Source organism: Xenia sp. Carnegie-2017, unplaced genomic scaffold, assembly GCF_021976095.1.
Source record: "Xenia sp. Carnegie-2017 unplaced genomic scaffold, XeniaSp_v1 HiC_scaffold_4, whole genome shotgun sequence".
NCBI classification, from domain to species: domain Eukaryota; kingdom Metazoa; phylum Cnidaria; class Anthozoa; order Malacalcyonacea; family Xeniidae; genus Xenia; species Xenia sp. Carnegie-2017.
In genome coordinates, this window is record NW_025813504.1 from 1139739 (window position 1) to 1164946 (window position 25208).

General features: G+C 32.8%; 2 protein-coding genes across 4 annotated transcripts in view; one reads left to right on the top strand and one right to left on the bottom strand.

Moving 5' to 3' along the window:
- LOC124455561 (nephrocystin-3-like) overlaps positions 1-22552 on the top strand; it is a 43538-nt gene extending 20986 nt beyond the window's left edge. The window contains exons 7-8 of the mRNA XM_047006200.1: positions 356-427; positions 21451-22552. Coding sequence (XP_046862156.1) covers positions 356-427; positions 21451-21731 — 353 coding nt within the window. The 3' untranslated portion in view covers positions 21732-22552. The remainder of the gene's footprint in view (positions 1-355; positions 428-21450) is intronic.
- On the bottom strand, positions 846-12339 carry LOC124455565. 3 transcript variants are annotated; one of them, XM_047006208.1, is made up of 5 exons: positions 12280-12339; positions 9592-9699; positions 7755-7930; positions 6106-6324; positions 5733-6021 (listed from the first exon to the last, which is right to left on the bottom strand). In XM_047006208.1, exons 2-5 carry the CDS (start codon positions 9651-9653, stop codon positions 5948-5950), a joined length of 531 nt encoding a protein of 176 aa, XP_046862164.1. In that variant the 5' UTR covers positions 9654-9699; positions 12280-12339; the 3' UTR covers positions 5733-5947. The 3 variants fall into 3 exon arrangements, with proteins under 3 accessions (XP_046862163.1, XP_046862164.1, XP_046862162.1); XM_047006207.1 differs by lacking the exons at positions 5733-6021; positions 12280-12339 and adding an exon at positions 846-1764 and having other exon boundaries at positions 9592-10114; XM_047006206.1 differs by lacking the exon at positions 12280-12339 and having other exon boundaries at positions 9592-10114.
- Positions 22553-25208: the final 2656 nt, after the last annotated feature.

Sequence of the window (25208 nt, forward strand, 5' to 3'; positions counted from 1 at the left end):
AATTAAAAAAAACTTAAGTAAAAATTAGCACATAAATAAAGTTCTACATTTTTTCAGTTTTTTATTTTGAATATTTTATGAAAGATACCAGATTTACAATATTGGATTTTAAAACATTTCTTTATTTTTTTAAAATCCTAGATTGATATATATCTTTGTTCTTGGAAAGAACGTATAGCTAAATTCTAACAATTTACTTGAAGACTTCATTCTTGCTTTTTTTCTTTTTATTTAATTTAGTAAACTTTATAAACTCCAGTTAACTCGGTCTTTCCCTAGAAATATATTTCTTATAAAAAGCGCCCTTCTATTTTACGCTATGGTTCACTTGCTCTACTTTTTTATCTTTTTAAAGAAATAAATTCTGATGATACTGCTGATGCCAAATCCCCTTCAAATTTACCCTTTCATACGGAGAAAGTAGAAGGTATGATTATTATATTAGAAGGTAAATATACAAAATTTAGAGCTTTACTAGATGAACTCTTTCATAGTCAAAAAGAGGGGAAATCGTGAAACTACTTGGAGTCTAAATCAAGTTGATTCCATTGATTCTTCAAATATTCTTTAACTTTTGGTTTTAAATATTGTTCATTGTTATGAAACTAAGCTGTTAGAACATTTTGCAATCACAGATAACGCAAAACCTTTCAAACTTTGATGTTATTTTTAGGTTGTAGTATTTCAAATAATACATGTTACTTTTATGACATTAAGATACTTTAAAAAACCAGCATTGATTATAACAAATTTTATACACAAAACCTCAAACGTAAAGCACATCCAGTGTCTCGCTTTTACTTTTTCCTTCCCGAAAAAAAAAAATACAGTTCTATAGGTAAAAATTAATTAAACTGTATTCTTTATTGACAATTTTAATATCACAACTATTTCAAATCAAATTTAAAAATAATCATTTTGACTACATAGATAACCTATCCCATAAAAACTCTTCGCTGAAACCAAGTAGTTTCCCGCATGTAGTGCGATTCAAATATTAGAATATGTTTAAGTTACATTCTTTATGTGGCAATTTTTTGTTAATGCGCAATAACAAACGTATAACGAATTAAAAAACAATATAAAAACTTAGAAGACATAAAGCTTGGAAGAAAAATACTTCCGTTCATAATTTTGACATTAAGACAATAAACACTACCATGACAACATTTACGCTTGAAACAATTTAGTTCAACCAACTTTTTCATATCTGCATTAGGTTGCACTATTTTTACGTGTGAAATATGTGAAGCTCCTTGCATGCAGTCAATTTAAAAACTGGACAAATTTTCTTAAGAAAAAATTTGGTTGTACTTCTTTCTTGCCATGAGTGAGGAATGAACGAGTAGCATGAAAAGAATACAAATTCAACATTCAGTATTTAACGCAAACCATATACAAAGATGCACGGAGGTTATTGCTGTTGTTTTACATAGATATATAAAAAGGCATGTTGTGCCTTCGCTTTTCATGATGACGAGTGGAATTAAAATCTATAACTTCAATTTAAGATATGTCTTGCTCAATCTTTTAACTCCAATTCTTTATCAACTACGTCACTACGTAGAAACATGATATTTTCAAAGTTTGCTGAAGTTGTAATAGTATGAAACCTATTGTAAAGACATATTTTTACATTATTTAGTATACACGTAAATAAAAACTGAGCCAAATTAACAGAAAATTTCTTGCTCAAATACACGCACCGACCAAGTGTGTCTGAGTTTCCAGCAGTGAATACGTTTTTCTAATTTTGCACAAGTTCTATATAAAAGTTATAAATGGTTTAGCATCTTTACCCCGATATAAAGAAACAGAAACCTAAACAGTTTATGTATATGTTGTTTCAGTTAGAGTTTTGACGTTAGGGTTACTAAATTCTGGCAGTGAGTACCTTTCTAACATCTCATATTACTTTACATTTCGGCAAAGCTGCTTTAATTTCTGTCTTTTTACGCAGATCCTTTTCCACTTAGCAAAATATATAGAGTATGAGATTCCCATAATTAAAACGTTAATTGGGGGTGCAAATGCAAAAACTATAAGAAATATAAAAACTCAAGAGATATAAATCTTGTGGACGAAGTAGTAATACACATGGGGGTTCGAAGCCATAAAAAGTTTACTTTTTATGTATTCGAATCCCCCATGTGTATTACTACTACACAAGTGGGTAAAAATCTCGAGGTTATAATCTATAGTTTAAAATATGGAATCTATATGTTTTTAAAAACGGTCTTTACAAACAAATGTTAAGAAAGCATCGGTTCGGAGGGGGATCGGCAGCGCAAATTTTAGCTACGCTAAAATTGAGCAGGGGAATGGATCCCCCGAGAATTCTAAGTGACGGCGGGGAAAATTTTCACGAAGTGAAAATTCGGAACGACCCCGTAGATTCGAAGAATATTCGAAGAATATTCGAGAATAACAGAGGCTTAAGAAATGCTCTTCAAAAAACCGTCTTTAATAATCAAGTGTTAACAAGACCCTGTCAGGCGCGTGTCTTAGTGCATGTTTTCAACAATGGTTGTTTAATGTAATAGCACATTTCATCAGCGCATGTATAATAATCAAGTGTTAATAATCAAGTGTTAATAATCAAGTGTTAATAATCAAGTGTTAACAAGGCCCTGTCAGGCGCGTGTCTTAGTGCATGTTTTCAACAATGGTTGTTTAATGTAATAGCACATTTCATCAGCGCATGTATAATAATCAAGTGTTAATAATCAAGTGTTAATAATCAAGTGTTAACAAGACCCTGTCAGGCGCGTGTCTTAGTGCATGTTTTCAACAATGGTTGTTTAATGTAATAGCACATTTCATCAGCGCATGTATAATAATCAAGTGTTAATAATCAAGTGTTAATAATCAAGTGTTAATAATCAAGTGTTAACAAGGCCCTGTCAGGCGCGTGTCTTAGTGCATGTTTTCAACAATGGTTGTTTAATGTAATAGCACATTTCATCAGCGCATGTATAATAATCAAGTGTTAATAATCAAGTGTTAATAATCAAGTGTTAACAAGACCCTGTCAGGCGCGTGTCTTAGTGCATGTTTTCAACAATGGTTGTTTAATGTAATAGCACATTTCATCAGCGCATGTATAATACAATGTTTTACAAAACTATGGAATCTATATGTTTTTTAATTTGTCTGTCAAGCGAGTGTTATATAATTTTTGTAAAAAGTGTTTTTAATAATTGTTTCAGGATTTTGAATCTTTTTGTATATCGCTTTTGTATTAATTACTTATTACAAACAGTTATGTGATATGTAGTCAAACATGAGGATTATTATTCATCTTAAGTTTTAGCTTGATAGTTATTTTTAATAAATTTTTTTAATTTTTCGATTTCATCATTTACAAATTTTTTAGTTGATAGAATATTATCTTCTATAGTAGCCCTAAAATTTTGTGAAAAACCATTAAATGACATAGATAATGTAGATTGATGTTGTGAATAAACTTGAATTTTGGTTAATCCATTAAATGCTGCCATGCAGTCTGTTAGATTTTTTAGAGAGGTTTACGCGCATTATAAAGCTATAAACTGTTTTCATCAGTCGCTATGTTGGGGGAAAATCGCTTATAATGAAAAGAACTTATGTTGATTTCATGTTATTTTGAGCATCGGCACTTTGATGTTCTCTCCGCAACACATTGAACTAAAATGAGCAAAGAAGGAAGCAACTGAATTTGTTGGTCAAATTGATCAAATGTCAATACAAACATGCAACGACAAACAAAAAAATGTCATTTTCGATTTTATTGTCATTTTCTCTTCGAGTTGCGTGTTCAATCAATCAATTTTTACTCCGTGAGAATTTCGAAACATTACACGCGCGTGTCTGGGGTATAGTCACGGCTTCAATTATTTCAGGTAGCGATGCATGTATTTACTTCAATGCCCAACATGACCGCTTTGACGTCACGCTTTCCTACGAAACACTTTCTTCAAGCATTCGACCAATCAGCGGGTGTTTTTTTAAAGAAAATTTCATAGTTGTTTATAGTATTAAGAATACAATAGAAAATTTATTGTGAGCAAGTTTTTAAATTTTTGGGAACATTTTGAGCATATTTTGACATTTTAGCAAAATTTAACGAAATTGATCACACAATCTAGGCTTGGTAATTCTATGGAGTGTTTGCATGTGACGTCAAATCGCCCAAGTTTGAGGAGTACATCAAAGTGCCGATGCTCAACAGAAAATAAAATTAGCATAAATTTTTTTTACTATATACAATGTTCAAACCAAATTGGTGACTCATGAAAACACTATATTCGATTTTCCGAATAATAAGTTCAAATTTTTTTGTAATAAATCGTTACGTCACGTTACAATTTTTATCGTAAAGTATTCAACTGTCATTATCATTGACGCCTGCGCAAAATGAAGGGTTTCTTTAGTCCCAAATAACAGACTAAACACTCTGGCTTATGTAAAACAAATCATATTTTTATTTGCTTTCCCCTAATATAAATTTAAATACTTTAATATTCTTCATACGAACACAGTAATAGTTTATGTTCAGTCACATTTTTCATACATTATGAAAACATTCACTTGCGAACGTTTGATAAAATTTGACGATTGTATGTTCTAGATACGAAAAGAACAAAGTAAGCGATGTTAAATCCATTTAGTTTCTTATAGGTTGGTGGATTTCGCTTTCCGTAAGAAAAATTAGCGCAGTTTTGAGCATTTGCTAAATATACAGCTGCAAAAGTTATAAAATTTGAAAATTTCATCGCCATTGTATGTTCTAGATACGAAAAGAACAAAGTAAGCGATGTTAAATCCATTTAGTTTCTTATAGGTTGGTGGATTTAGCTTTCCGCAAGAAAAATTAGCGCAGTTTTGAGCATTTGCTAAATATACAGCTGCAAAAGTTATAAAATTTGAAAATTTCATCGCCATGTTAATTGCTGCCGAGCAAGAACGAGGCAGCACACTATTCGTGACTCCTATTTCACTCGACCCAGTCTTTTCACGCAGCCTGTGTACTTTTCAACACTCGGATTTGGCGTCTGTCCGGCAAGACTTTTTAGGGCAAGACGTCACAATTTAGAACATTTTTTGATTGTGGGTGGGGTGGATGATAAAAATATTAAGTAGAGCACGTATGTTTTTTCGGTTGATAAACATTAAAGAACATTTTAAGATTTAAGTTCTTTATATTTTTGATTTGTCGAACGAACATAAAGCAAAGTTTTCTGGAATACTTGATATCAGCAGTAGTATGACTTTATTAACAGCTGCTGATTAGCATGAAGGCGATCCACTCGGAAAGAAAAGCAATGTGCTTTCATGATATTATCGACGCTTTTTACGGCAAGAACATTTTGTTGACTGCATCACATATGGTGGACAAAAGTACATTTAGCTAATGTGCTGTCACAAGTATACAATAAATGTGTAAAAACTCTCAATAGTGACCTTATAGTTTTAGAGTCAATGTTTCATGTAGTATAACTATTTTAGCATGTCAAATGATTTTTGTCTTAAATTATGTACGTACGTGTAATGGGATGGTCAAAAATACTTGCCACGTGTAAAGCCTCTCCGTTCACAAATTAAGTATATAACATGAGTAATATAGTCCTACCATAACAAGAAAATACTAACAAAACTACACGGCCTGTTGACCCAAAATTAGAGATTCAGTCAGTTGTATATTATCTTATAAACATGGGTACTTTTTTCATATACGGAGTAAACTTTGCTCCATTTATTTGTGAACGACAATGTTACTCTTCACAAAGCCTTAGGACGACAAATGAAGATATAGTATAATCTAATAAAAACGGTTTTCATTCATAATAGCAATGAATTTAATGTTAAATTTTTCGAGGATGTTTCTATAATCGTCGCAAGTAAAACATGGGAAGCGGATATACTTATGCTCGCTCGAGCTTGCCGTCGGCTTTCCGTGCGCTTGACTTCATTTCTTCAAAGCACTCGTCCCATGGATGAAAAGGGAAGCCCGAGCAACACTTTCCCTTGCGTTAGTAACTTCTAGTGTAATAATATTGTCTTAAAAATTGAGTTTCCAATTAAGTGATAGGAAACTAAAATAATAGCAAACTTTAAAAACTTTACCTCTATAAGCAGAGCCATACTTATCATCACCACCTATTGCACAAACAGCTGTAATTTCATAAGTTCCAGTGTAAGGCACTGTCCAATACTGGATACCTTTCGATACGTTTACCATATTTTCGTGATCCTGACCATTGTAAAATTGACCAATTGATGTTGGACCATGGCGACCAGTGGCTCCAAGATTTGTAAATATTGCATTGAATTGACGGAACTCAACTATATTACAATAAAACTATTGAATTGAATCATTTAAATTGCATATAAACCTTACGTGTTTTTACACTATTCAATGTACATGGTATCAAAGGCCATATTCCAAAATTTTTCTGAAATAAGACAAATAGTTTGCGCTGTAAACTCCGTCAAATTTGCAAAAATATACCATTTTAAGCGCTCGGTTTTACCACTATGGGACTGGGCCTGCGCGTCAAGCTGACATCATGTAAATAACACGGGTCTGAACTGTCGTAAAGATATATGAAAAGTATAGCAAGATGTTGTCATATAAGGCCAACTTAGTCGACTATAACCGGCAGGTTTAACGTTTTCTGCACATAAGACAAAAGCCTTCCCTCATTCCTTTTAATGAGCCAATTCTGTTGAAATAAGTGGCTCGACTTTGTTGCGCTAAAGCGAGTAAAATATCCAATATCAGCTATGTATAGTAATTGCATTTTAAATTTAAGCCCAAGAACTTAACTAGGCGGTATATATTAATTTGCAAGAGAAGCAAGCTTGCGTAGAATCTTTCTTCCCAGTCATTGCTGGCCCAATCTTCTCCTATGTATAAGGGGCACAAAAAGCACTTGTTTATATGAGAGCCGGGATGGATTGACTCCCAAAACGGGAGATGAATGAGACCTCGGTTTTATACATTTTCTATATGTAATTGTCTTTTGTTTGTGTGGAGCTGGGATGCTTTTTTGTCTCGCGTCGGTTAGTCTTTAGACAAAGGCTTTGGCAAATCAAGGCTGAGGAGATGTGATATGATGGTTTTTTAATGTCAATTACTTTTTGTCTCGTTGTAAAAACTCGGATAAACGCGGGATGTACACAACCCGTCTTAGAAACATCCTGTCATACCTTCCGATATAAAAAGTAAATATTATGCCACATGTGTTTTTTTTGCATTCGAGCCTAGTGTTGTTGCTGAAACTACTGCCGAAGTCTATGTCAAAAATTTCATTTTTTGATGAATCCAACGATAAAAATGCCTACCTAAATAAAGCCAATTTTTTAAAAAAGGACTCTATGGATAATTTACAGCAGACAGTTTGTCTTGAATTAAATAGAGCCGTGCAAACTGTGTTCCTTACATGACGTCACGACATCAACTTAATACCAGACCCCTTAGTGAAAAATCTATATGGTAAATTTGGATTTTTAACAGTAATTTCTTAAGGTAGGTTTAATGTAAAACAATTTACTTTTTCGAATTTGTTAATTTCACTAGTTGTTCCTTCAAACAATACTAAAATCCTGTAAGGTTTATATGCACTTTAATCAATGAATACAACTATATTTTATGTGAAGCGCAAGCTAGATTTGACAGGAAGTAATCAATCAAATGTTAAATTATAAAGCACAATCTATTATCCAATTAATTACAAGTATAAATAAGCAGAAACATTTTTCTGTCTACGTACCATCAGTTCTGTTTAAGCATATTGATGCATACGACCTTTCATATGATTTAACTTCTGTTTTGATGTCATCACAGCAATTTGGAGGAAGTGACGTATTATTCTTACACAGTACTTGATAAGCATCCATTTTTGAATCAACCAATCTTTTGATTTTATCACAGCACAAAGAATGACTCCTGGTGATAAAAATATCATTTTTCAAACTGCGAATTAAGATTGAATAGATATCTTTAATTATTTAAATTTGAATAGAATTTTTTCTGACGCAAACGACTCTTGAATGACTGTCTTAGAGTTTATGTCATATAAGCAACAAAAAATGCCTGGTGGATGAGTTATTATAACAATCTGCGTGTCATGAACGCAATTGAAATAAATTGCAACAGGAAAGGCATCTTTCGTAGCTACAAAAAGTCAAACGTCCTGACCCAATAGGAGCCCGGGATAACAATGTCCGTTATAATTGCCTTCAACATAAAAATTGCTAGTGGACATGCTAATTTAAAAATTACGAGAAGAAGAAGAAGTAAAATGCAAAAGAAAAAAAAACAGACAGAATGTTGAAAAGAGAAGTGAAAAAACAAATCTTCTGGAGTGAACGCATAATAGGTAATAGGTTGGAGAAAAAAGAAAAGTGATATATATGATAGAGAAAAGTCAGATTAAGGTTTCTTGTGTTATGGAAACAAGATTTAAGAAAGCAAAAGCAAGAAAGTTATGATAAAGCTAAAAAAATTGTCGCACAATAATGCTTAAAAAAAGAACGACAAGCATGGGTGCAAAAATGATTTACTGGACGTAGTTGCGAAATTTGAAGAATAACAGATAGTTTGTTATGTCTAAGGATTGAGAAAAGTAGAATAGTGGTTGACATAAATAGAGCGTTTGTACGGCTGAACAAATGAGTAACAAAAAGAAAAAAAATTCTGACAGGTCCTAGATGATACATATAAAAAGATACTTAAGGTAGAAAGGATTGTGATGTAAGCTGATTTGAAAGGACATGTTGGAAAAATTAACAAAAGAAATGACATCTTGGGGAGCTATGGAACTGGGAGGAGAAATGTTGAAAGAACGTTTATCGTGAAATCTTTTGAGAGAATGGACCTATAGCTGTGTGAAGCCCTTCTAAGTGTGTGCTGTGAAATAAGAAACTATCTGCTAAATTAAAGGAAGAGATTTATAAGAGTGTTGTCAGACCGGCGATAATGTATGACATGAAAACTATAACAGTAGCAGCTGAAAAAGGGTTGACTGGATGTAGCCGAGCTGAGAGTGGTCAAGTGAGCACTTGGAGTCACTAGAATGACAGAAACAGTAATTAGAACGTGCAAATCGAAGGAAAATTCATAAGGACTGGTTAAAAATTAAAAAAGGATGCGCAGCAATGTTTGCACATGTAATCAATGACGTAGTCAGCCTGCAAATTTAGTCCTGCTATGTTAATTTTTCTGTAATCACTCACTGTAAAAACAACAGATTTCTAAAGAAATGAATATTGTTAATGATCTAAAATTTACATAGAAGGACCAAAACTTGCGGGCTGGTTACGCCACTCTATGTAATGATAAGAAAAGACGATTTTAGTGGAGACAGTTACCAAAGATGATAGTGTCTTTCTAGAAAAAAAGAAAAATGCCGTGTAAAAGATGCATAGATTTTGCGAGGAATATTTTATATATGAGAAAGGTGGGTGTCAAGTGTCAAGAAGGGAATAAATGAAGAGCTGAAAACAGCTGAAAAGAGATAAAAATACAAGCAAAAACTTATTATATTCAATCAACATAAAATCTGACGAAAAACATGGATCAAACAAACACCAGCACACGAAACTTACATTTGTATGGATCCATAGATAACTACAAGTAGGAGGGAAAAGCCAAAAGCAAAATTTGTCATCTTTGTTATAGTTCGTGGTGTTGAATAATCAAAATGAGGCAAAAATCTATATAATTGCAAATATGTGGTTATTTGCTTTGCGGATTTACACATATACATATGAGAGAAAGAATAAAGAGTATGTGCAAATATACAAATTTTGTAGCCATTGCACTAGTAACTTTTCCATTAATTATCTTAATGTGAACGCTTTTGTTTTGTTTTCGTGAGAGGTCAGTCGCCGTTTTTTCCGTTTCATCTTGTTTTGTGATTATTGCTCATTGCTGAAGATTTTATAGATCTTAAGTAAGAAAATAAGTTTAAAACGGCATGCCAATGTGTGTGCCTCAATTATGTTGTTGTTTGGTGAGATAACTATAAGTAATAATACATTTCTTGCCCAATTTTTGTCTAATCTAGCAGTCCGTTTTCAGTAAGGACTTAAAAAATCGTTTAATCTCCAATTTTATACTTAAAAAAAAATACAGAAGGCTGCTTTGAAGAGTTCTTTGTTAGTAATATCCGTAGAAAATCGGAAATATTGAATTAAAAACTTTATTGTTTTGAAGGCAAAATAAAAATTTATAATTTAAATGTACAGCTTGTTATTAAAGTGACAATAAGAATTAAAATAATCTTCAAATAGAAAATGAAGTGCCATTTGCTTTACACTGTTGATTCTAATTAAAGAAAAAACTATAAATTTTCTTCTTTTTTATATATCAAAAGTTTTCATAATTATATTTTTGAATAAGTTATACATATAAATATATGCAATATTCGACTTTTATACGACATCCAAAAAAACTTTACATGCGAGCAAAATTTTGTGGGTAGGCCTAAGTTAATTGTCGTAAGAGACAATTCAAATATGATACAACTATTTATTACAATTAGCTCTTCAAGTAAACCTAAATGGGACACATTAGATTACATACAGAAATATATTATGAATAATTAAATTTAAAAAAGAATATAAATATCTGTAGATTTTGCAATTTTAGACTTATAGCCAGTTGTTATATAGAGCTGTGTAGAGCAAGGAATGACAATAAATACTTTAGAAAGATCATAACACTTGTGATTTAGCTTTTAACTGTTAAATTGTAATCTCATATCCAAATTAAAATGTTCATGTGTTCGCATGGCCAACAAGACTCATACAATTAGCTACAACAAACTTTTTATGTGATCATTTGTTAAATTATCGTAGAAAGAAATTAATTTTCTGTTATTATATAAGAAAATGACTGACAACGTTTATAAAATTACCAGGATATAAATGAGTGAATAGGAGATTAAAGTCACTTAACTATATTAAAGTACAATTTTAAAATTCTTATAAAACATGCTATACTGAAGGCTTAGTCTGTCTCCTGATTGTTTCAATATTCAATGCGTAATGAAAATGTAAAAGAATAAAAACAAAAAAGAGTAATTTTGTGTCTTTGTTTTACGAAGAGGTACCTAAGACATTTACGTTCTGCTCTCAATTCATACTTGAATACGTAATGCCCCATTATATACATATCAATGGTTTTCTTGACTATATTATGAAAAGATGTAGTAGTCATTCAAAGGTAATCATTTAGCCTAATTGTTTTCTTAATTTGAGAAAATGAACAGATGAGAGCAGTTGCATGGGAAGCCAAAGATTATAAATTTTTTTTTATGTTTATGCTTTCATGTTTTTATGGTCTTGTAATGAATTACAGACAACTGCATGTCTTATACATACATTATCAGGATAAACTTTATTATGTTTAAACTATCTTTTGTATTAGGTGTTGAAGATTATTCTTGCTTATGACATAATAAACTGATTTAATCACGACGCATAAATTAACTAGTAATAAGCCCTTAATAACCGAGCTCGAGTGCTATACGGAGAAATATCGGACCGAAGTCTTTTTGTACGTTATTAAAAGTTTTATTATCTGGCATTATATGACTTTAACGAAGCTTGCGTTCGTTTTCTAGTTTTTGTCAGTAAAAAAGAAAACGTTTCAAACTGTAGCTATCTTCTAGATAGTTAAACTGTTTTCCGAGAGTTTTTCTTTCGACTCACATTCGCAAATGGTTTTTTGTTTTGTTTTTTCTTGCGTTTTGCTGTTTGCTTTACGAAGTTTGTTTATACTTGAGTGTAAAGTTATGCATTTTGGATCGTAGTCGATTACGGGAAAATAATGAATCGGAGCTAGTCAAAGTGCGCCATTTGGAAGAAGTGGCGCATGACATTTACTAAAAAGAAATAATCAGCATCTTTTCTTTGCATATCATGAATCTTGAGTTTTTTCTTTTTTATAGTTGATGTAATTAGCTCAAAATTACTGTCGTAAATATTTTGTATAGCGATAGTTTGATGGGGGATCAATACGATCCACTTCCATTTTTTGTCTTTTTACGCCTTACACTTACATCTCTCATGCTTTTAAAAGTAATGTGTATCTGTAATATATTGCATATAAGCACCTGCATTGCATAAGAGTTCATACTGCAACAAAGAACAGGCTTACAAAACTTTAAAGAGAGTTACTTCTTAAAGCGCCAATTTAAAATAGCAAAATATTTACATACGAACACATTTCAATAAAAATGTAATATAAATTGACTACATATATACAAAACATTTGATAAATACACGTACTTGTTTTAATTTATCCGCTGTTTTCTTAAGGAATTTTTTCCAGGGAGCTCTGTTCTTATTCGAGCTCTGCAAGAAGTGCAAGCGTCTCAAACAAGAAATGAATTTATAAATTTAAAATGCAGGAAATTGCAAGTGCTTCCATATTTGTGTTCTTAAGCCCATTGCTTAAACGGAAGCCTTCGTATATTTCTATAGGGTTTGTTAATTTAATTGCACAAGCTCCTTTTCTATTTTTTGAAGTACGAAGGTTTCGCATGCTTTGGTTCACGCAGTGACTTAGCTACTTTATCTTGGCAAAATATGAAGTTTTTGACTCCTGATATATTAGAGAATATTCAAGAATAAACATTGTCATTGTTAATCATAAGAGAACATCAGTTAAATATCACGTGATCGAAAACGTATATCAAACGATTATATCATCTAGTTGTTTTTGAATCTTTTACCTCCAAGTTATGTATATTGTCACTTATCTAATCAAACTTTCTTTCTTCAATAAAGCAACTATTCCAATAAAAGTTAACAGTAATAAGAAATCATCAAAGCCAAACATAGACATCTGTTTCTTATCATTTACAAGTATTTGTTTTTCTCATTGTATGAAAGTGGGCACGGATTGCTTTTGGTTGATTGGAATTTCTTGACGTGGCAGTTAAATTAAAATAAGAATCGACATTTTAAATCGTTAGGTGTGACCAACAAACGCTGACATATTTAGTAATACATCGATAAAGAATAGATATTATTTTGACATTCATACAAGCCAAGCTTTAAACATTCGGTGGCTTTAATGAAAAGATTTGTCGGTATTAGATTTTATTTTGTTTCAAATTTGACAAATTTTTTTCACTTACTATTTGTTACTTGATTATCTGCTATAAAGCTTTCTTTTACTGTCGTGTAATAGTTTACAGACAACTGCTTAGCTTGCATGCACAACATTATATATATTGTTGTGGAGTCATAGCCATGTTGTCATAGCCATGTCATAGCCATTTTGTGGTGTCATAGACATACATTACTGTCAAAGCCATATATTTTGCATACCGTGAGTTTGATGGGGATCACAATAAGCTTCTTTTCTTCTATATTTCTTAAAGGGAACCCTTCGTATTTATATAAAAGTTTTTTGAATTAAGTAGGGTACATACACAATGTTTATTTTAGCCACTTAGTCTTTACCAATGGAAAATATGTGACTCTTTAAGAACAATTAACCAATTAATGTCCAACTGTATGTATCCATGCAATTTAATTTTCATATACGTGTGAAAATTATACACGAAAATTTAACAATAATGGGAAAACTGAGAAATATAACCTTGTTCAAGCAGCTGTACGTTTCATACATGATGAATTAATTAACTAAGAAAAGATTATTTTTGTTCTTAAGTATCTCATTGTAGTTAGTAAGATTTGTCAACTTATGATCAAGAGAAAACATCAAATCATTCACAAACATGAATTTCCCTTTCGTATGACTTTTTTCCCTTTTTGTGTCGTGGTCAGTAGCTACAGATTGCTTTTGGTTGAATAAAATTTGCTTGACGTGGCATTTAAATTTTCAACGTTAAAAATAAATATGCATTAACATTTTACATCTTTAGGTGTGCCTAACAAACCTTGAGATATTTACTATTACATCGATGAAGAATCGATAATATTAATTAACATCTTTGCACATTTCAGAAGGAGAGGCAACTTTAAAATTCAATAATTTTCATGACATGCAAACTAAGGTTATGGCGTGTACATGTATATTACACAGATTTAATGGAACTCCAAGGACTATCTTGAGGAAAATTTATAATTTATTTTCATTTAATCAACGTAACTAGCTGCCTTGAATTAGGGCCTGTTCACATGAGCTCGGTTAGCGAGACATCTCATCTATCTATGATCTTGCTTTGCAATACATTTACTATTGATATTCACGTCGTGTTCATACGAAATAGCGGGCTGGCCCGGTTGCCGAGGTCTCGCTTGTAGGAGACGAAATCATAGGTAGGCGGGATGAAAATCGATCCTGTGAATGGCCAAGCTCAAGCGTTCACTCTTAACTGACGCAATACGTAAACCGAGCTAGTTACCTTGACAACAAAGTGTAATATTTATATTATTGCAATCCCAATAATAAACCTTTAAAACATTATATCGCAACCATTTTCAATATTACATCTGCAAATAACACAAAAAGATGCAAATGCGTCGTGAAAGGTGAAAAATATTTTTTGATACTGTGAAAGCAGCGAAGTAAAAGAAAAGACGGCCAGTTTTATTTTTTAGTTTATTGGCGCTCTAGAAAACAAATTAATGAGTGAAAGACGTTTCTTGGTGGATGCAAGCAAAGGCACCGGTTTGTTCTGGAGAAAAAACTATCGATATGTGGAAGGATGATGGGTTGTGGCTAGAAAATTTTCGTATGTCTAAGGGAACATTCGTTTTAATTTGCGACAAGATCAATGACACTCTTGCGAGAAGATACAAATTTCAGAAAGGCTATACTTTTCCAAAAAGAGTAGGAATTTGTCTTTGGCATTTGGCTACCAATGAAGATTTGCGTTCCTTAGCTTGGCGTTTTTGGTATAGGAAAAAGTACGGTCTGTGGAATCATGTACGAGGTTTTCCAAGCTATTGTTGACGTGTTACCCAGGCTGGAAAGTATGTCGTTTTTCGACGAGATCTCCGGTGCGCACTATGAAATTACTGGTGTGCTGGTGTGCAAAATAAATTTTATGGTGCACTGGTGCGCATATGACGATCAAATCATAATAATATTAAATTAATATACGAAGTATCGCTAATCTCTGTGTACACAGGCTGTTTTCAGTGTTTTGTTGTGTCAAAGATGTTGTACGTCGCAAATTCTTTGGAAGGAAAAATAGTAATTTAAGGAATATTGATGATACAGTGTGTGATATTGGAAGAGACTGAATCTTGCTTTGTAAGCCTTTGTTGCTATTAAAATATCGGAAGTTACTGTTTATAAAAATGCCATTTCTCAACGCATAACTTCCGTTTGAATTGGATGTGAATATCTCATATTTCGCTAACGGCTGCACAGAACTGTCAATTAAATTATCGTTCGCGGACCGTGGTTGGCGCATACTTTGAAAAATCCTCTTTTTTCCTCAAAATATAGCAAAGCAAATGCATCAGGCGTCAGCATGCCTCCCCATGTTGAGTTCGTGTTATTCGTCATGAATAACATGAATGAACTTAAATGAACAAACTGATTTAATTATTCTACAGAGCAGTATTTATAGTATTCATTACAAGATCCACGCGCTATGAAATATGAATGCGTTGTTAGAATGTAGTGTTAGGCCCGTTTCAAACGACAACTTTACAAGTGCCAAACGACAACTTTACAATCACAACGTTACGACAAGTACTAACGAACATAAAGGACAAAGAACAACCCAACGAACGACAAGGTGCAGTTTACAAAATAAACTGCTCTCATTGCCACGCTTGCTATAACGGGGAAACTGGCACGAACTTAAACATAAGACTTACTGAACACAAACGAGCTACTAAAAAACAAGACAAAACTAATCATATTGCCGAACATCACCGAATCACAAAGCACAACATTGACTGGGAGTCGGCAAAATGCATTACTTACAGAATGACTATAGACAACCGCTTACATTAGAAAGTTGGTGTACGGACTTGGAACATAACCCCGTGAACAGACCACAGCAATTACCGGCATCTTACAAACGACTCATTCACAATACAAACAAACGATCAACTAAAAACATTACTCTTCACAATAATTCACAATGAAAATACACAGTTGACACCAAAACATTACAAAAAAAAACATCACACCTAAATCACACATCACAACTAAAAACATTTCACTTCGCACTAATTCACAATGACAATACACAATTGACACCCACACATTTCCTGTACACACAATACAATGACGTAAGAACAAGATAACAAATACGGCTAACCTGACGTTAACTCCTCATTTGACTCTGAAGATGACTACCGCTAAGGTTGTCGAAACGTCAGTCAACAACAACAAAAACAGTCCTTCTCAGGACTATACCAACCTGGACGATCTACATTTACAAACATGAAAGGTATTTTTCTATTCTAAATACAGAATTTAGACTGCTCATACATTAAAGTTGTTATTCCACTGAGAAAACGTGATTATTTTAATAGAACAAGCATATTACAAAAATCAGTCAGAAATTTACACAAGTTACAAGCACAAATTAAATATTTTGCTCAGAATAAATAACTTAGGTTTGATATTTTCAATAACAATAATGTGTAAAATTTTTTATATGCAAATGCATGACTGAATGGTAAAAAAAGGCAATCAAAATGGTGAAAACAGTAGCATAACATCACCATAACAGTACATTAAGCACTGTGGGCAGGGGCCATATATACCACTGGTTTAGACTATGATAACACTGGTCAACAAAAAGAAACTTTTTAAAAGGTGTCTGATATTTTTTGACTGATTTACTATATTTTTGCTATGCTAAATCTAGAAATAACATTCATTTTGCTCTCGGAGGTCAAATTTTTTTGCAAATTTGAATTTAAAATTATGCGACTTTAGTTATATTTTTTTAAAACAATGTTTTCAAGATTTACATGTTTTCAAGATTTACATGTTTTCAAGATTTACATGTTTTCAAGATGTTTCAAAACAAAATGTCAGTTTTTATGATAAAATTGCAGTATTCCAAGAAAGAATCATGTACACTTCATGTACAGTACATGTAACTAAAAATGAAAACTTAATGTTTGCATTATTACGGTCTAAATTTTCGTTTTTTTTTGATTGTCGCGAATGTTTTGTTGCTGGCACATCTCTTTTTAAATTCCAACAGTAGTCCGCCATCATCACCATGTCCCACCTTTCTCTTAAGTCATGGTGAAAGCGCTCTCCTTGCTCATCGCTTAAAGAGCCAAGATTTTCGGGATTAATACCAGCTTTTAATTTTTCAGTTGACAAATTGGGGAAGTTTTACAACGAAACTGAAAACATAGTTTAGAAAACTTTATGTGCAGTGGAGGAAATAAAATACGTCCCCTGTCAACTAGAGGCTTGTTTATCACATTTTTTGCTCTACAACTAGCAAGCTCTTCACGTACTGGCCATTCTTTTTTCACGTAATGATGAGTACGATCCCTACTATCCCAGAGGCATAAAAAGTATGGGTATTTGGTAAATCCAGACTGTTGACCACGCAAGAAGTTGACCATTTTTAAGTCAACGCAAATCAGCCATTTATGTTGGTCATAAGAAATTTTTTCTAGGACGTACTTAATTGCTTCATGCTGTTCTTTTAATGTTGTCGAATGTGCCAATGGCACAGATGCAAATTGATTTCCATTGTGTAACAACACACATTTCAAGGACTTTTTGCTGCTGTCAATAAAAAGTTGCCAGTCCTCTGATTTGTATTCAGGTACTCCGAGATGTTTCAGTAGCTCTACTATGTCATTGCGATAGACTAGTTCTTTTTCTTGAGCAAAATATCTTAAAAATCCCTGGTGCCTGGTACGGAAGAAACTTACCTTAACTTTACCATTTAGCATGTTCTTGTCCTTTAAACGAGATGAAAGAAGTTCGGTAGAGTCTTTTGGCAAATTTAAATCGCGAACAAGATCTTTTAGTTCGTTTTTGGAAAACAATTTTGGCTGCTCATCATTGTCATCAGGAAAGGATGCATCATCGGTAGTGGCAATGCTTTGAGTTTCATCCTGGCTACTACTGCTTTCTTCAATACTTGTATCTTCAAATACAAGTACGGGAATTTCTTCACGATAAGGAGTAGGGCGCATAGCTGACGGTAGATTGGGATACTCCAGTGTTGTGCGATTTTTTCTGTTAATTCACATGACATTGATAGCACAAAAGTAGCAATCGGTTGCATGATTTAAGGCTCTCGCCAAATCATGGGGATGCCAAAGTTCATGGACTTTTGCGTGCCTTTACTCCATTGACGGAGATGCTCTGTGCATCTTTTGCAAGCCATGCGAGGTGCCCAACGTTTGTCTTGATCGCCGAGCTTCATGCCAAAATATGCATAGTAAACGCGCTTGATAAAGGTGGTAACAGTATTGCGATTTGGTGCAAGTGTGTATTCACCACAAACATAGCAAAAAACGTCTGGCTTATTTTTATTATTTCTACTTTTTATTATTTTTTACTTACATTAATATGTTGGTGTGTTTTAACAAGTTTTACCATTGAATTCCAGTATGGGCTACATAAAGCCTTATTTTATCTTTAAATATCCCATAATAATCGCAAAACCTTAACTCCCTAATTGAAATTCAATCAATAATTGCTTATTCAAATGCTTTCTTCTTTGTATTGCTAGTGCTAAAAAAATTAAATTTGTTCAGATAATAGAACTTTAAAAGGTAAATGGTTAATACTTCTGTTGTACCTTTCTCGGGTATTTAAAAGTTAAAAAATACAAAATTAACGATAGCTTAAAATCTCGACCTGACCCAGCAAAAATAGTGTTATTTTTGGACTCAGCACATCAAAATTGTCCAAAATCAGTTTACAAAACTGAGACACCAAATTTGCTGTTGACCAGTGTAATACATTGCTTATATATATGTTTAAAACACATTCAATACTACAAGTCTGGTGACTCTTCTTGCTTTAACAAGTAAATATTTTCCCCGTGTTGGACAGAACGTAATGTATCAACTGTGGTATCAACAGTTTCTCAAGTGACCTGCTATTTTATACTTCACAAAAATTTGGTGCAACAGAGGTAGACTCTTCACATTTTTCTGTAAATAATTTCTGAACGTATTAATTACTGACATCTTGACACAGCTATTTTCGTTTGCCGACCAGAAACACAAGAAAAATGCGTTTCAATAATCCAGTGCAATATTCAATTATGTACAGTAAACAATATATAAATCGTGAAAAATCTTTCAAACTGTAATCTCCAACTCGTTGTACTTAACAATAAATATTGGAAGATATTTCCACGACGTTCGATTGAACATTTTGTGGCAGATTATGCTGTGATGCGATATTTAGATGTGCAAATCCCAGTATCTTAAGCTTTCGTCGCTGCTGATGCTTTCAAATCGAGCTACACTTGAAATCAATTTTACGGCGATGTATTGGCGTATTGTGCTATCTTTATCTTAAAAAGCTGTGGTAACATTGATTTTTATCATTAATAGAGTAAACCAGTTTATGTAACCGTCGTGACTTGCAAGTAATTGGAAGATATCAGCTTTGACCAGATATTTTCTAATACAACACCATATCGATTCTCACTACTTTGGGGCTCCGAAAGTAAATTTGCCAGGCTTCAACTTGTATGTCAGTTGCACTATCTAGTGTATTATGAGATCTGTGGTGCTGTCTCGCAACATTTACTCATTTGTCCAGACGCCAACTTACACCTTTTCTAACTTCCTGACGTTTACTCCGACGCCGATCTTACACGCGTGCCATTTAATTCTTGTAATTTGATTCCAAGTAACACCAAAATCTTATATCGCTGTAATAAAAACAATCCTAATCAACTTCTCATCTTAGAAGATTTTTTTGATAAAACGCAATATGGCATAACTAAATAGTGGTCTCAAAGGCTGTAAGAAATTATCTCTATTTTAAATGTAAGTATACTGCCTAATTGTTGAGTCTTATAGCTCTCTAATTACGTAACTGTCACTTCCGCTTGTAAATAATTATATAAAAGTTTCGCATCATGCATTGTAAACTATTAGTCTGATGATGTCTTTGGAATAAAGACGAAATATTACACACTCTTTTGTTTTAAAACTCTTGTATCATCTTAAATATAAAGGAAACGAGATGTCTGATTTCGGAATTTCTTTTATTTTGTTTTACTTAACATTGTCTGCTTGTCCTAGGCTGCACTTTGTAAATATAAACGCACATATGATCATTTTAATTACCTGTCTGATGTTGTCTTGTGTAAAGACGATACGTTACAAATAATAAAAAAATCCTTTTATAATAATGGCTTTATTTCCAATTTTATGTTGGGCAAACATGAGTGTTGGCTGATAATTTATAGCTATGTAACGTATAATAATAATAATAATAAGGACTTTATTTGAAGAGGGGGACACGTAACAGCTGAAAAAGCTGAGAATCCAGTGGCCCTCTAACTAGATTATACAGCATTACAAAAAACTGATAAATGAATAAATATATAAATAATTACAAAATTCTATGATAAGAACAGCAGGACATATTAAAAGTATTCAGAAAGATAAAATTAATTTATAAAAAATTAAAATTAGATAGTGTGCTTTTGCTTAATATTGTTTCAAAGTTGTCCAGGTTTTTATATGAGCTTATAAAATGCTTTTTTACAGCTGTTTTGAATAGTTTTATGCTAGGCTTTTTTTTGATATCATTGGGGAAGGCTGTTCCATAACTTAACTGCGTCAACACTGAATGCCTTGCCACCATCGTTATTTCTTAGGTATTTGGGACACACTAAATTTAAATTACAATGTCTGGTGGACCTATTGTGAACAGAACTGTTCGTCTTGAACAAATCTCTGATAAAAATCGGAACATCGCATTTGAGGCTCTTAAAAATCATGGCACATTTGTTTAGTTTGATTTCAACAAAAAAAGGCAACCAGCCTAGTTTACTAAAGTTTACAACACTTCTAGAATAAGGGTCTACTCCAAGAATTACTTGGGCAGCCCTTTTCTGTAACCTTAGGAGACAGTGGAGTTCTTTAACGTCGCAGGTATTCCAAATCATGCTCCCGTACATAAGGACGGGTTTAATCAAGGCGTTATAGTATAAAAGTCTTTCTTTTATTGGAAGATATCTCTTTATCTTTTTCAATAAACCAATAAACATGCAGTTTAAATGATGCAAAAAATTACGAATCAATTTCACTGTAGCAAAACGCACTTTGATAAAACTTCAAATGTAGATCACACAAATTTGGTGCTAGCATTTTCACATATTACTATTAAAACACTATTATATTGTTTTCCATAGTTGTACTAAAGTCAACATGACACAAATTTGATGTATTTTAACAAGTCTCATATTATGTATATCGATATAATTGATTTAGGATGTCGAACATTTTCTTCCAAAATAAAAAATGCTATTAACTTTCTTTTAAATGTACTTTTTTTTTTTGCAGAAATTAACCAAATTCTGCTAGAACTTGCCCAAGAAATTCCTGACAAATGGAAGAATTTGGCAATATTTCTGAATGTCAGAGATGTGAAAATAAAAGAATTTGACATAAATAATTATAAAGTGGTCTGGAAAGGGTTTGAAATGCTAAAATTTTGGTTTGAATCACGAGAAAATAAGCAGTTGTGGTACGAAGAACTTGCCGATGCTTTTCGCAAGATTAAGAAAAATAATTTGGCTAAAGACGTTGTTCATAAAGGTGCAAATGTTGCTAAATATTGTTAAACTGAAATGAAAAGATCATTTGTCTATTTTTTATAATCGCCATTTTCATGTAAAACTCAGAAGCCAACATTGGATTGGTTATATTGATTTACGTTTTAATAACATACATGAAAGAATTTCTCGGTTCCCATTGGTAAATCAAAAACCATGCAATTTATTGCAAATACCAGAGGAAAAAAAAGAGAAACACGGTGCAGAAAAAAGGAAGTACAGTGCAATTTTTTGTAAAAAAAATTTGCTCCTGATTGGTTAATCAAACAAAGGAGTGATCTAAGAGCCATTAAAAAAAACATTTCAAAGTCGTGAAAATTAAATTAAATTAAGCAAAGCAAATGCAATGTCTGAAGCAAGTTTAAGTAAATTTTCTTTAGTGAACGAGCTTACACTTCATTATTTGCAAGATGTGTTTGGAAAAAAAATAAGAACACTGTCAAAAGTAGTTACCTTGTTCTAGCTGCGTGTGTGAAAGCTATGGTGTTATTAAAAGTAATATCCAATGGAATTGTAATATACGAGCCAGCCAGAATTGAGAAATTTTTTCATGTATATTAAGCCCTTATTAACTGAGCTCGAGATCTTTTTGGGAAATATCGGACCGTGGTCTTTTTGCACCCACCGAGCCTGTAGTATAGTAAAGATCGTTAAAGTGAAGTAATTAAAATATATATTATATACGGCATAATTCGAACTGAAGAAAAGCTTGCTTTCTTTCTCTTCCCTGCTATTTTTAAGGGTTGGCTTTCACTTTTCTAGTTTTTGTCTTTAAAAATATATCATTTTTTAATCTTGTATCGTCTGCATAATTAAACTCTTTTCCGAGAGTTTCTCCTTTAACTTACTGCATTATAAGATCCACCTCCACAAGCAACAAGATCCGGACACATTTTCTCCCGATGCTCCATCTGAGTAACCACCACCTCCACTTGGTCCTCCACCAGAACCATATGCCCCACCACCACCTCCAAATCCACCAATGGCATTGTTATACCAGGCACGTCCTCCTGCTCCTCCATTTATAAAAGCAAAACCTCCCTCTCCTCAATTTCCATACTTACCACCAAACTGTTACTACTTCTTCCATTGCTGTAAAATCCACCTCCACCACCACCTAATAAACATCACAAAAATTATTTATAAATTTTATATTGTTTTACTTCTGATTTGATTGCAAACAAAAAATGCATTACAGGGCTGGTATGATTTATATGGGAAAGGTTTTTATCGATAATAATAAATCTTGGTTTAATGGTTAGAGCTCATACCTAGTAATTTCAGTATCTCTTAACAACAAATTTTTTCTCGTAATGATTTCAAATTATCAAAAATGTGAGCCTAAGTACCGTAAACTCAAAATCTCATACAACCTGAATTTCCTGAATCAGCCTGCTTTGCTCCTTGCCCATTTACTCCTCCAGCCCAGTTTGCACAAGATGTGACACATTTGTCATTTTTTCCAGATGTTTAGTGGTCGCATCACAGTTATCTAAACGTTTCTTTAGGTACTCTATACCACCACCACCTCCAGCAACCAGTAGGGGTACATTGTTGTTCCTAGCAACAAAAGACCCACCACCACCTCCTGATGTATAGGCACGGGTATTGACGAGTGCCGTTTGCCCAACCAGAATTTTAATAATTTCTGCTTTCTTTATTTTAAATTCTATTGTCATGTAAGCTCCGCGACCTACAAACGATAGATTATCCTATTATAAGTTTAAGCAAACCAAAATTATTGCTTTTGTATATGAAATCATTCTTTTAATTGAAACTGCATGGCCTCTCATAAAAGCACAAGCTTCTGAAACGGAAACACAGGTACTTTGCTTCACAGGAAAAATTCAGGAATGAAAAGATATAATCTTTGTTTGTATTTTCTTTACAAAATAGGCTTTTCAAAAATATATTTAAAAGAAATGTTCGTCATTAAATTCAACATTTAAATGACGTCTTGTCTATCTTTACACCATTCAAATTTTCTGCGCAAACCATGCAGTCTCCGAGATATTCTAGAGAAGTCTCCGTGTATTATAAAGCTATAGAGTGTTTTCATCAGTCGCTATGTTGTGGGAAAATCGCTTATAATGAAAAGAACTTATGTTATATTCATGTTATTTTGAGCAGCGGCACTTTGATGTTCTCTCCCTAACACAGTGAACTAAAATACATGGAACGCTGCCTGCAATACGAAACCCTAATAGTTATTTAAAGACGTGATTTTACCCCAGACACGCAAAATTTCACCCCAAAATCAAGGAGTGAGAATCATGGTCACAATTGCAGGATTAACATTGAAGTGCTGCTTTTTTTAAAGAGAAAATCAACAAGAAATCGGCGTTTATTTCAAAAAAAAACACGAAAAAGATATTTTTGGTCATATTGACAGGTAAGATCTATTGCTTTCTTTTTTATTTTTCTTGACTCAACACACGCCGATAGACTTGACAAGATTTCGTTAGATAGTTGAATTTAGGCAATCAACGTCTTCTTTATGAGCATTAAAAGAATGGACAGCCAAAAAGTTGTTGAAAATTACGGTCAACTATTGTACGTTTTTTTCAAGAACTGAGAAGTTGTTTTTGGGATATTTATAAATAAGAACAGTTATCATCGATAAATTTTTCTTTTCACGGGCTGCCAAACTTCTTTTTAATAAATATACGTTGTATCAAAAAACATGTTTTACGTACATATTGTTTGTTTTCCAAGCATGTTTACGTATTTTCTTACTGTTTCTGTATTAAAAAGGAAGTTGTAAACAAAAGAAATTCAACAGATCAATAATCTATTTACATTAAATGAGAATTAAAAAAAATTCATCTTGTTTATTTCAATAGAGCCTAAACAAAAACATTATTACGAACGTTATTATAAGTGCAAAGAAGGAAGCAACTGAATTTGTTGGTCAAATTGATCAAATGTCAACATAAATATGCAACGACAAACGAAAAAATATGTCTTTTTCGAATTTATTGTTGATTTTCTCTTCTAGTTGCTTGTTCAATCAATCAATTTTCACTCCGTGACAATCTCGAAACAATGCACACGCGTGTCTGGGGTAAAGTCACGGCTTCAATTATTTCAGGTAGAGTTGCACGTATTTACTTCAATGCCCCAGTATGATCGCTTTGACGTCACGTGCGACAATCCTTAGAAACACTTTTTTCAAGCATTCGACCAATCAGCGGGCATATTTTTAAAGAAAATTTCATAATTGTTTATATTACTAAGAATACAATAGAAAATTTATTATGAGCAATTTTTTAAATTTTTGGGAACATTTTGAGCATATTTTAACAATTTAGCAAAGTTTAACGAAATTGATCACACAATCTAGGCTTGTTAATTCTATGGAGCGTTTGCATGTGACGTAAAAGCGTCCAAATTTGGGAGTACATCAAAGTACCGATGCTCAACACAACATGAAATTAGCACAAATTTTTTTTCGTCCTGCAAGCCGGGACGTCTCTCTCAATTCTA

Bases quoted from the DNA above. Each gene is read 5' to 3' on its own strand.
- LOC124455565 (XM_047006206.1), bottom strand. From the start codon at position 9,752: ATGTATATGTGTAAATCCGCAAAGCAAATAACCACATATTTGCAATTA. The intron at 6,325-7,754 runs GTACGTAGACAG...ATTGTAATATAG, and splicing joins ATGCTTAAACAGAACTGATG to TTGAGTTCCGTCAATTCAAT. The intron at 6,022-6,105 runs GTAAAGTTTTTA...TTATTACACTAG, and splicing joins GTATGGCTCTGCTTATAGAG to AAGTTACTAACGCAAGGGAA.